The sequence below is a fragment of the Myotis yumanensis genome, unplaced genomic scaffold (assembly GCF_028538775.1).
Source record: "Myotis yumanensis isolate MYYU_CA2020_CCGP unplaced genomic scaffold, mMyoYum1.0.hap1 SCAF_9, whole genome shotgun sequence".
Lineage (NCBI taxonomy): Eukaryota > Metazoa > Chordata > Mammalia > Chiroptera > Vespertilionidae > Myotis > Myotis yumanensis.
The window spans coordinates 50,868,359-50,880,973 of record NW_027223760.1 but is presented as its reverse complement, the minus strand read 5'-3'; the positions used below and the strand labels follow the sequence as shown (position 1 = coordinate 50,880,973).

Genomic DNA, 12,615 nt, shown 5'->3' with positions numbered 1-12,615 from the left:
ACTGTGTGACCAGGCATTCTCAGGCTTTGTAGTTTATTTGTTTACCTTCTAATCCCAGAAGTGGCTGGACAGTGCTGCCACATCCTGGGTCTTGTGGTGCTCCTGGTGCTGAGTCACCACCATCAGGCTGAAAAATGAGGTTCAAAGAAAGACAAGTCTTTCCAGATGGCCTGGAAGTTCTGGACCTCCCACCTGCAGCTTCCTGTTGCCTTTAATATTGGTTCTTCCTGGAGGTTGTTTTCCTTTATCTTAAAAAAGCCCTCAGACCTCCTCAACCTCTTTGGTTTTCTCATTCCCTTCTGTTCTTTTCCAATAGAAAACAATTTTTAAGGTAGAAAGGTCCACATGGAGCTAAGCCCTACTGGGTAGGAGATGGAATAGAATGTGCTCTTTGTAAATTACTCTGAGCAAGAAACAAATTTGTTTATCCTTTGATCTAAACTCTACTTAACTTTAACCTTAATTCATGCCGTTATTCATTTTTCTTCTTATCCTTAATTTAACATGTTTATCCATTGAATTCCTGTAATTATTAGATCTTTCTATTTTCCATATAGAAATGCATTTTCCCATTCATCTGTTTATGAGGGAACTTCTGTTTCCATTTCCAGCAACTAGCATATAATATCCCTCAAGTGGCCTGCAGATTTTCATTAAATATTTGCAGACTTGACAATATCAAATTTTTATAAAACAGAGTAGAATCTAAATAACCATATATACATGTATATGCGCATATAGGCACATCCCTTGGAAATTTTTTGGTTCTTTGTCCCATTGCATGCTACTTGTGGACTACTGAAAAAGTTAAGAAGAATTCTTTCTTATAAAGGCTCAATATCTTAAAACTTGGCTTTCTTAAATTGTTTAGACTGCTTCATCTTCATCAACCAGAGAAAGGGAATACTAATTGTACTTTTTAAAATGAGCAAGCAGTTGTATGATATAGTTAGAGAAAGGACATAACATTTTCAATAAAATAATCATTTCTGTAACCATTATATGCACTGCCATGGTTTGTGGGGTGCAAGCAAAACAAAATCTTAGTTTTTTCTCTCATCATCCCTTTAAACTTTTTTTCATTAGGGGAAGATTTTTCTTTGTTTTACCACAGAAAGAAATTATCACCAGGCTATAGACTTTTCTTATCACTTTTAAGTTAATAGAAAGTTTTAGGGTTGCTCTAAGTTACAAATCACAGTTTTAATTGTACAATAAAAACTATCTAGTCGATGTATAAATCCTCCTTTCAATCTTTCCTCATCTGGTCTGAGCTGCATGGAGATCCTGTGGTCCATGGGAAGGTATCTGCTTCTCCCCCCTCCCGGCTGAGTCAAGGCTGGAGGAGAGGTTCAGTACAGAAATTCTTTCTTGACTGCTCCATTGTCAGACGGCTTTGGGTCCTCTGGTCTTGGCAGATTTTGATTTTGACACCCTTTCTTGTGGGGATCCGGCACTGGCCCCTGCTTTTGCTCCTCCTAGGACATGGGTGAAGGACTCTCTTCCTCCAGGATTTCTCCCATCAGCCTCTGCTTTTCTGGAGGTTTACTCTATACCGACTCTTTCTGTTGGAGTTCTGTTACTCTTTTAGACACTTTTGGACAGTTCTCAAAACAGCTCCAGGTCTACTCTGGTCCACAGAAAAAACTCACATGGCCTTTGCACAAGGCCTGATGCTCAGGCTGATCCCACACCAGCTCTTTCTGGACTATCACAGTCCACTTTAGCTTTCTTAGACACGAGTCAGACGCTGGCCCTTGTGAGTAAAATAGGTGAAGGGATTAAGCAAAACAAAACTCATAGAGACAGACAATAGTATGGTGATTACCAGAGAGAAAGGGGGCTGAAAAAAGGGGGAGGGGGAAGGTAGAAGAGAGTAAAAGGGGGATAAATGGTGATGTAAGGAGACTTGACTTTGGGTGGTGAACACATAATAGAATATACAGATGATGTATTATAGAATTGTAACTTATAGAACTTTATTAACCAATATATTCAATCAAAAGAGGGCTCTTAAAAAATAAAATTCAGTCACTTTTTTTTGTTTGTTTAAAAAAATATCAAGATCTTCAAGTGGTTACCCCCTTTCTCGAATGGGGTACCGAACAAAGCAACTTAAACCCCTCTCATCTTCTCCAAAGAAAAAATTTCATGACTCCTTTCTCCAGGGAACTTTATAAATGCTGTCTCCTTCCCCCTTTTATACCTACAACATGAGGGAGAGTCAGATGTTTGAACATGTATCAGTTTAGTGTCTGCTGCCTATCGCTTCTTACAACCTAGGTCAAACCTTCATTTTAACATCTTGATAAATACCAATTGGTACAGCTGGTTTGCTAGCATGTGACTGAGATGTGAAATGGGTTAACAAGATGAATAGTTACTGCTCTTCTTTAGAACTCCAAGCTGGCGTAGTGGCTCTGCTCATCAGGGCGTCAGGCTTCTTCATTATTGTCCGCCTGCCATCCTGAGGGTGCGCTTTCTTCCTCCATGGGAAAAACACCATGTCTTCACTTCATCCACTGGAAAACGGATGTAGGGGAGGAGGAGGCATGCTTCTACCTTTAGCATGGACCGGAAATTACACACATCCCTTCCATTCCCGTTCCATTGGCCAGAACCCAGTCACATGGCAACACCTGGCTGCCACAGGGACTGGGAAACATGGTCTTTATTCCAGGCAGTCATGTGGGCCAGCTGAAATTTCTCTTACCATGGGAGAAGGGAGAATGCATTTCATGATTCACCTAGCAGCCTCTGCTATCCCATTCAACCAATATTTACTATTATTAGTAATTCATTATGGGACATGAACTAAACTCATTTTAGAGGATTGGAAACTCTTACCCACATTTCTTCTTAATTTCACTAATACTATTAAATTTTTTATTTTTATTTTAAAGGGAATCCAAGGCCCTATTGGTCCCCCTGGTCCTCAAGGACCCCCAGGACAGGGCTCACCTGGTTCCAAGGTAACTTTCTCAATGAGAAAGGAGTTTCATATGTCTATAAATATACTGGCTGTTTTTGGGGCAGTGAGCAGGCATTTGGAAGGCAGCAGATGAAATGCACTTAAAAGTCAGAGATCTCTACTTAATGTAAAATCTACTGATAATCCTAATGGTGTAGAAAATGTAATATATATATTCCTTATGCTCTTAGAAGCTTTATTTAAACAATCTTCATTTATTGTTTTCTTTGTTACTTTTACTTATGAGACCCTATTCTAGCATCTCAAGCAGTAATATCAGTAGGAACTACCTGTGGTTACATGCCTCTTTGGACTGACTCATTTTTATTCTCACCAGCACTTCCACAGTAGGTCTAACCGCTAAAACAGTTAGTTAAAGATATGGAGTCAGAAATGACCCAACAAATAAACATTTTCTATAAACAGGAATCAAATTATCTCCTAAATTAGAACTATTATTTATCCCTGGGGAAAGGTATGATACCCATTTCTAATTAGCTGTCCTTAATGTTGCTTCAAAAAATCATTAATCATTGTTAAATAAATAAAATACGTCTCTGAGAGGTCTCACCTTCAAGCCCACTCCTTAGCGATGCCCATGTGAGAAGCAGCTCAATAGACTGCTGTTACTGTCCTTGAGATGCCTGATTCGGGGCACATCATCAGAAGCTCAGGTTGTTCTCTCTGGTTATGATACTGCTTTTGATCATCGGTCATCTTGACTTTTCATGTGTCAATTTTATTTGTTCTAGAATATAACTATCATTTCCAGGGACTCTTTATGGGGGTGGGGGGGGGTGGGGGTCCTTACAATCAATTTTGAGTATGTTACATAGCCTATACTTTAAGCCAGATCTTTCCACAGTCCAAATGTGGTGGGGTAAAGTATATATATGAATTGAGCACATGAAGCTCAGTGTTCTCTTATTTTGTTGATATAAGACAACTCTTAGGAGACCAAAGAAGGAGTATGTTGTTTTTATTTTGCTGCCTTAGTCAAATACTCTTCAAATATTCTTTCCTTATTAGGGAGAAATAGGCCTGCTAGGACCTCCAGGCCCTAGAGGACCAGTGGGGATTGGAGTACAAGGTCCAAAGGTGAGTTGACCGTGCTGCTCAGAAGCATTTAGATGATTTATGTGATATTATGTAAAGTTTCATTTATATTCAAATGAAATATAGATCATGCATGTGTCATCTAACTGTTCCTTTCTTTACCAGTGTAGAGTGTTTATTCAGAAAAGGGTCTGATGCTCAGTATAACTTTTATTGTTAAAGAAAAACCAAAATAGGTTTATTGTAATGACTGCTGCTTGTTTTATTTATTTACTTATTCATTTATTAGCAGCACAGACTCTATTTTGGCACAGAGTGATTCTTTAGAACATTATTGCCTGCCATATTATAAAACAAAGCACCTAGTAGTTAGGATTTCAGTAAAGGCTACTTCCCTTTCTTTGTTTTATGATTTCCTAAGCAATCCATTCCCTAAATCTAAAGTATGCTCAGCCCACTTCTGTTACCCAGTAATTTTATATGACAACATGCTATTTGTTTCCCTTACTTTTACATAACTCTTATCTCAACTTGCATATTTTTTGAATTTAAGGTGACCCTTGAACAATGTGAAACATAAAGGTGTGGACTCCCTACAAAAACTTTTGACTTCCCCTAAAGCAAGTTGTCCCTTGGTATCTGTGGTGGTAATGGTTCCAAGACCTCCATAGACATCAAATTTTTGGAGATTTAAGTGCCTTATATAAAATAACATAGAAGAATGCATACAGTTAGCTGTCCACATACATGGATTCCCAATCATAGAATAATTTCACTGTACTTTTTTTTCAGTAGCTTTTTTAGTTTGGTTTAGTTGAAATGCCCCTCAATTATCTTTAATATATTTTGCTTGTAATAAATGTAGTAAGGACACTTTTATACTGTTTGAAATGGCATGTGTTTTCTCTGAATATATTAAAAAACTTATTCTTAATCATAAATTAACTTGAAAGCAAGTAGAACTGTTGAGCATTAGAGCTGGAAGTTAAGTTCCCAATTTTTTCATGTCACTTTTATATTTGTTTCTCAGGATTGCTGTAACAAAGTACCACAAACTGTGTGGCTTAAAACAATAGGATTTATTGTCTCATAGTTCTGGGGACTAGAAAAAATAATCAAAGTGTGTGCAGGGCCATCCCTCCTCCAAAACCTGTAGGGAAGAATCCGTCTTTGCTTCTTCTTAGCTTGTGGTGGCCAACCCTTGGCATCCCTTGGCTTGTAGCTACATCACTCTAATCTTTGCCGCTGTTGCCACACGGTATTCTCCCTATGTGTCTTATCTTCACATGGCGTTTTCCTCTTTTTATAAGGACACCAGTCATACTGGATTAGGGCCCACGCTAACGACCGCATCTTAACTTGATCGCATCTGGAAAGACCCTATTTCTGAAAAAGGTCACATTCACAAGTACCACGGGTTAGGACTTCAATGTATCTTTTTTGGGGTCAATTCAACCAATAACAAACAACATAATCCAAAACTGAGACCCAGAGAGGTTAAGTAATTTGCCCAAGGTCAAACAGTTTGATTATTAGTAATTACTATTTAGACTTCTCAGCTTAGAGGCTTTTCTCAGACACTATAAGATATATCTATCTAATTGCAGGTACTGCAAAATGGGGGTGCATGATAAACATGAACTCCTGGGAAATAAAATCTTTGCTTATCCACCAGGGGGAGCCAGGCTCAACAGGGCTCCCAGGACTGCCAGGCGTGCCAGGGGAAGATGGAGCTGCTGGGAAGAAGGTAACTACGTTTCCATATTACCCAGGGTAAAAACTACTGAACCACACTATACCTTGGTCCTACAGGACCTCAAATTAAACCATCCAGGACAAACTTAGTCTTAAAAAACAACAACAAGCCACAAGTCTAAATTTCCTTGTTCACTGACTCCAGAGAGAAAGAGAGCACGAAGCCAAAAGAAAAGTAGTGTTTCACACCTTCTGCCTTCTCTCAGTGTTTTGGACATGGCATTCTCCAATGACCTAGTCTTTCTGGGATTCCTAGAAAGCACTTTCATTTAAACTTAGAGAAGAACACCTTTTTTTTTCCCCTCTAAAAGAAGCATCTGCAAATGTATTCAGTAAGTAAGGCCATTATAAAGATTTCCTAAAGCACTTTGAGTAGACATGTGAAATACTCATTTTGCAATATAAATAGTGAAAAACAGCAGATGGGAAGGCTGAAGATCTTCCTTGTTTTCTTAAAAAAACACAAACCACCAAATGTGAATGATGAGGCAAAAGAAATTAGCGAATAAATTGGCCTTTTTCATATTTCCAACTGCTCTGAGCTAAACTAGAGTTTGATATTAATTAATTCAAGTTGGTAAATTTCCAAATTAATTGAGAGTAGAGTTAAGGTCGGGCCTGCTTTGGAGGGTCTCAGCAGAGAACCCACTGGCCATGAGAAGAGACAAGGTGGGCTGATATATACTGTCTACAAAGGGTCAGCTAAGACATCAGTATCATTTCCTTCAGGGAGAAGCGGGGCTTCCAGGAACAAGAGGCCCAGAGGGAGCACCTGGAAAAGGACAACCTGGCTCCAAGGTATGGAACTGACAGTGCCGGGGAAGCAGATTGCCTGTGTTCTGGTCCTGACACTAAGGAGCCAACTTAGGAAAAACCTGATTGTTATTCTTGCTGTCAAATGTGTTTACTTCTGGTTTAAAGTTATGGATACTAGCCTGTGAGCTCTGGAAGAAAGCAAATATGTATTATTCATTTTTATTTCCTAACATCTATTATAAGACCCAGCTTATATAAAGAGTTCAACACAGGTTTTTCTTAATAAATAGCCAGACTGAATTTAAAAACACATAGGAAGGGAAAAGTAGGCTTGAGATACACCCTTGAGACCTGAAAGCCCATAAATTTTTTTTATTTATGGAGTTTCACACAGTAATAAGAAATATCACCTTATTAAGTGGCAATTTTACTTTCACAACACGGAATAAATTTATTTCACACATTGTAGAAATGCTAGTGAATGCCATCTTTATATGTCATGACAAGAATATCTAAATTCATCAGTAGGACCATTAGTGGCATAACCCACAGCTCTAAGGTGCCAGATGTCCCTGCAGTTTTTATGTAGAGTCACCAATGCCCATATAAAGCTTTTGAAGAATTCAATATGAGGGAAGTACAGTGGGGCCTTGACTTATGAGTTTAATTCGTTCCGGGACGGAGCTCGTAACTCAAATTACTCGTATGTCAAATCATTAACGTGAACGAGTGAGACACGTGATGCTGGGCTGATGTTGTGGCGTTCACTGTGATGTTCGCTGCGCTAACTAGCGGTGGGGTATCTGAAGCTGGCTCGTAACCCGAATTTTAGCTCACAACTCAAAGCAAAAAATTGGCGGAGAGATGGCTCATTTCTCGAAAAACTCGTTAGTCGGGACACTCGTAAGTCAAGGCTCCACTGTAAAAGTAAAATCTGTACACTTATTAGTACTCTATTTATAATTGTATTAAAATAGTAAATGATTGCTTAAGAAGTTTATGTCTTGAAAAAATACTGGCTAAAATTGAGTCCTTACCCTTAAATGTGAGAATTTGAAATTTAAATATATTTGTAGAATTTCAAACAATCTTATTTATTGACTTACCAGATTATAAGATCTTTGGGGGAGAGGGGAAAGGAGATGTGGACAGAGAATATCTTTTTAATTAACATCATTCAAAAATACTTATAGAAATTCTTGCCTACTAACATTCAAGAGAACGAATGTATTCTAGAATGCACTTTTGGAACATAGACCTTTGACTTAATAACTGAAGCTGTAAGAATGAATGATATCTGGGAGAAACAGAGCTGAGGTTTGAATTTCATGCTGTACAGTAGCTGGAGAAAGAATATTGAGAGCAGGACAAAGATAAGCAGAAGAGTTACCATGTTAGGGAAACCAAGGAGAAAGGGTTTCAAAGGGTGGCACATGCCACCCCCCAAGCAAGGAGAAGGTGCATTGGAAAGAGAGGCCACTGGATTTGTGGTGTTGAGGTGATCTGTGGCTTATGGAAGGCTATAGGAGAAGAAATGCTGGGAGGTTTCTGAATGAAGATGAAACAGTTCTTCTGGGGGAGCGACAGTGGGCAACCAGGCTGGGGAACAGTAGTAGCCAGTTTCTAGCTCTGCTCCAGGTTCATGCCCATATATCTTTCTACCAACAGAACTATACTCCCTATGGAGAAATAAATGGGGCTGAATTTGAAAAATATCTCATTTTATGTTTTAAAGCGGAAATAGCATGGAAGCTGAAGAACCACCTGTTAATAGGCCAAGGGTGCAAAAGAACTGTGAATTCAAAGGTCCCCAAAGAAGGACACTGAACTTAGATTTTTTTTATTAAATCATATTGAATAAATGGTGAAGACTGAACAATTCTGAAGTACCCAATACGTTCAAGAACATCAACAAAACCTGTGTGACTGAGCTGGGCTTGGGGCACATCACTTTAACATTGGCATTAGTTAAGAATGTGGCCCTGGCCGGTTTGGCTCACTGGGTAGACCATCAGCCTGGGGACTGAAGGGTCCCAGGTTCGATTCCGGTCAAGGGCATGTACCTTGGTTGCAGGTACATCCCCAGTAGGGGGTGTGCAGGAGACAGGTGATCGACGTTTCTCTCTCATCGATGTTTCTAACTCTGTATCCCTCTCCCTTCCTCTCTGTAAAAAAATCAATAAAATATATATATTTTTAAAAAGAATGTGGCCCTGATATGGTTGCTATATGATTGAGGAGGGTTTGTTAATACAACTATATTCTTCTAATTACTTTGTCAGGGTGATGAAGGAAAGAAAGGGAGCAAAGGAAATCAAGGACAGAGGGGATTTCCGGGACCCGAAGGGCCAAAGGTAAGGTTTTTATACTCTGACTTTTGCTTTGGAGAGCTTGTAATTGTGTCTGGTTTTAATAGAATATTAGATTTCTACTGCAAATTTGATTTCCAATTTCCTCCTCAACAAATACAACCCAAAAACTCCTAAATGCAAAAGGCTTTAGGAAATATACTATTCCAGACCGCAATAGAATGGAATAAGGGGATTGCATAAAATATGTACTCTTCATTGGAATATTTATGCTTCTAAGAGAGAACCTGCAGTCCTCTCTACTAACAATCAAATATTCAGAAGTTGTGATAAAGTTAGGAGGTACCAATTTTCTGGCATCTTGTTTTGCTGAACAACTTACAAGGTCCTAGACTGAGAGGCAGTGCAGAGGGGATGACGAGCGGGGCTACAGAAGGCAGGAGGGTGGGATTCTTATCCTGCCCCTCCCCAGAAGCTTCCGGGCCAATTGTTTCAACCACAGAAAAAAAGTAATAATAGCATCTATTTCACAGGGTTGTTGGGAAGACTAAAATCGTTAATAAAATGCTCAGCACAGTTCCTGGCACATAGTGAGAGTTCAATAATGCAGTTATTTAGAGAGCAAAATCAATACTGTGAAATGTGAAATAAGGAGAGACTTATTCCTGATAAACTATCCAGGACAGGAAGCTGAGGGAGAAGTAAAGGAAATTGTGAGGCAAGCAATTAGGTATGTGTTCTGACTTAGCAAGAGAGAATATTGAGATCATTTGGATGTGTCGGGAAACAGAAATGGCAAACCTAAAAGAGTTCAGGCCTCTAGGAAGATGCTAATTGTAAAAAGAGATAAGGACCAGACTATTAAAGAACAACTAAAAAAAAAAAGGTACTCGCATGATGAGAGCAGGTACAAAACAAAGCATCCCTCGTAGACCAGTGATGCTTTTTTTAAAAAATTTTATTATTGCGAATATTACAGATGGCTCCCACATTCTTCCCTTTGCCACCCTCCACCCATTTCCCATCCCCACACAGCCTTCACCTGTCTATTGTTTGTGTCAATGAGCTATGCATATATGCTTATAAATTCTTTGGTTAATCTCTTCCTGCCTTCCTTCCTGCCTTCCCTGTGAGATCATCAGTCAGTTTTATGCTTCCATGTCTGTGGTCCTCTCTTGTTTGTCAATTTATTTTGTTCCTTAGAATCCACATAATAGTGAGATCATGTGATTTTTGTCTTTCTCTGACTGGCTTATTTCATTTAGCATAATATTGTCCAGGTCCATCCATGCTGTCTCAAAGGGTAAGAGAGCCTTCATTTTCACAGCTGCCTATTGTTTCATTGGGCAAATGTATCACAGCTTTTTTATCCACTCATATACTGATGGGGACTTGGGCTGTTTCCAGATCTTGTCTATTGTAAGTAATGCTACTATGAACATAGGGGTGCCCATATTTTTTCTGATTGGTTTTTCCATTTTTTTAAGTATATATTCCTAGAAGTGGGGTCACTGGGTCCATTTTTAATTTTTTGAGGAACCTCTACACTATTTTCCATAGTGGCTGCACTAGTCTGCATTCCCACCAGTAGTGTACTAGGGTTCCCTTTCCTCCACATCCTCACCAGCACTTGTCATTTGTTAATTTGTTGATGGTAGCCATTCTGACAAGTGTGAGGTGACACTTCATTGTCGTTTTAATTTGTATCTCTCTGATGATTAGTGATGTTGAACATTTTTTCATATGTCTGTTTGCCATCTGTATGTCCTTTTTGGAGAAATGGTTATTCAGGTGCTTTGACCATTTTTTAATTGGGTTGTCTTCCTCCTGCTGAGTTGTATGAGTTCTTTGTATATTTTGGAAATTAACCCCTTATTATTGGCAAATATGTTCTCCCATAAAATGGGCTCCCTTTACATTTTGAGGATGGTTTCTTTATATCAAACTATACTACAAAGCCACTGTAATCAAAACAGCCTTGTATTGGCACAAGAACAAGCATATAGATCAATGGAACAGAACAGAGACCCCCAAATCAACCAATACCATTATGGTCAATTACTATTTAACAAAGAAGGCAAGAGCATACCGTGGAGTAAAGATAGTTTCTTTAATAAATGGTGTTGGGAAAACTGGACAGGTACATGCTAAAAAATGAAACTAGACCACCAATTTACACCAAACACAAGAATAAACTCAATATGCATAAAATACTTAAATGTACATTATGAAACCATAAAAATCCTAGAAGAAAATATAGGCAGTAAAATCACAGACATCTCACGTAGCAGAATATTCACTGATACATCTCCCAGGGCAAGAGAAACAAAAGAGAAAAAAGACAAATGGGACTACATCAACCCAAAAAGCTTTGCACAGCAATAGACCAGTGTCCCTCAGAATCCCCCAAAGAGCTTGTTACAAATCCATATTTCTTAGCACCATGCCCAGAGATCTAAGTAGGTGAAGGGGCACCAGTAATATGATTTTCTTACATAAGTGCCTTCTACTGCAGGTAGTTCAGGCAGCACATGATGAGAAATCCCACTTCATAAGAAATGTGTTATATTACTATTAATAACAGTGACTACTCTTTATGTCTGTTACTCTTATTCAAAGTGAATATTTTTCTGTATTTTTAAATAAAGCTCTTTTTTGACGAAGAACTGCTATATTTGAAAGCACAATCAAATCTTAATACAGGGTCTTTAAAAATGTATACCTTCTAGGTATATAATTATGTATTTAAAAGTACAGTAATTGGTCTCTTAAAAAAAAAGTCGAGTAGATTAAATCTGGAAGCATAATTTTGCCCTGGTCTTAGTGAAAAATTTAACAGGTTAATGTTTTATTTCTTTGCCATAGGACTGAACTGGGTGGTTATCTGTTGCCAGAATCCTGGTGTGTCATGTGTCATTGCCTTGTAGCTTTGGAATTAAGGGTGGGCACATACATGCATTGGCATAATCTGGGCCCCCGTAGGCCAGTGTGCTCAGCTGTCCAACATTTTAGGGACTGAGCAGGAGGCCTCAGCTGTGGCTCAGGGCAGGAGTCATTCATTACCAGTGACTCTCCCAAAGGAGGCAGGAGATCAAATGGTCAGTTCATGATCTTAGAATAGTTCATTTTTTAAGGCAGGAGGAAGCAAACTTTTTTTTCTTTTATTAAATCCTCATGGAGGATATGCTTACTGATTTTAGAGAGAAAGGTAGGGGAAGGGAGGGAGAATGCGGGGTGGGGAGAGGGAGAGGGAGAATAGGGAAGATAGGGGGAGAGAGGGAGAATCATAGATGTGAGAGAAAACATTCATTGGTTGCCTCCTATATGTGCCCCACTGGGGATCGAACCCACGACCTAGGTATGTCCTCTGACCGGGAATTGAACTCACAGTTACTATATGGGACAATGCTCCAACTGCACTGGCCAGGGCAGGAGGAGGCAAATTTTTTGGTAGATGTATAGGTAGTAAATATTATAGGCTTTGCAGGCCAAGGAGAAAAACTGAATATATTATATACACTATTTTTAAACAGTCATTTAAAAATGTGAAAGCCATTTTTAGCCCCTGGCTGTACAAAGCCAGATGGCAGGTGGGATTTGGCCCACAGGTTGCAGTTTGCTGCACCTGTTCTATATCAGCAGTTTCTAAACTGTTTGATTATGCATCTCTATAGTAAAAAAAAATATTGCCCATACTCCAATATAGTTTTATTTTAATTATAATTTTAATTCATAAACTATCATATTAATGTCATAGGTTTATCTAAA

General features: G+C 38.8%; 1 protein-coding gene across 2 annotated transcripts in view; it reads left to right on the top strand.

Annotated features, from left to right (window-relative positions):
* Positions 1 to 12,615, top strand: part of COL28A1 (collagen type XXVIII alpha 1 chain) — a 143,091-nt gene that overhangs the window by 63,586 nt on the left and 66,890 nt on the right. For both annotated transcript variants that reach the window (XM_070425131.1, XM_070425130.1), the window contains exons 17-21: positions 2,904 to 2,972; positions 4,001 to 4,069; positions 5,703 to 5,774; positions 6,512 to 6,580; positions 8,821 to 8,892. In XM_070425131.1, coding sequence (XP_070281232.1) covers positions 2,904 to 2,972; positions 4,001 to 4,069; positions 5,703 to 5,774; positions 6,512 to 6,580; positions 8,821 to 8,892 — 351 coding nt within the window. The remainder of the gene's footprint in view (positions 1 to 2,903; positions 2,973 to 4,000; positions 4,070 to 5,702; positions 5,775 to 6,511; positions 6,581 to 8,820; positions 8,893 to 12,615) is intronic.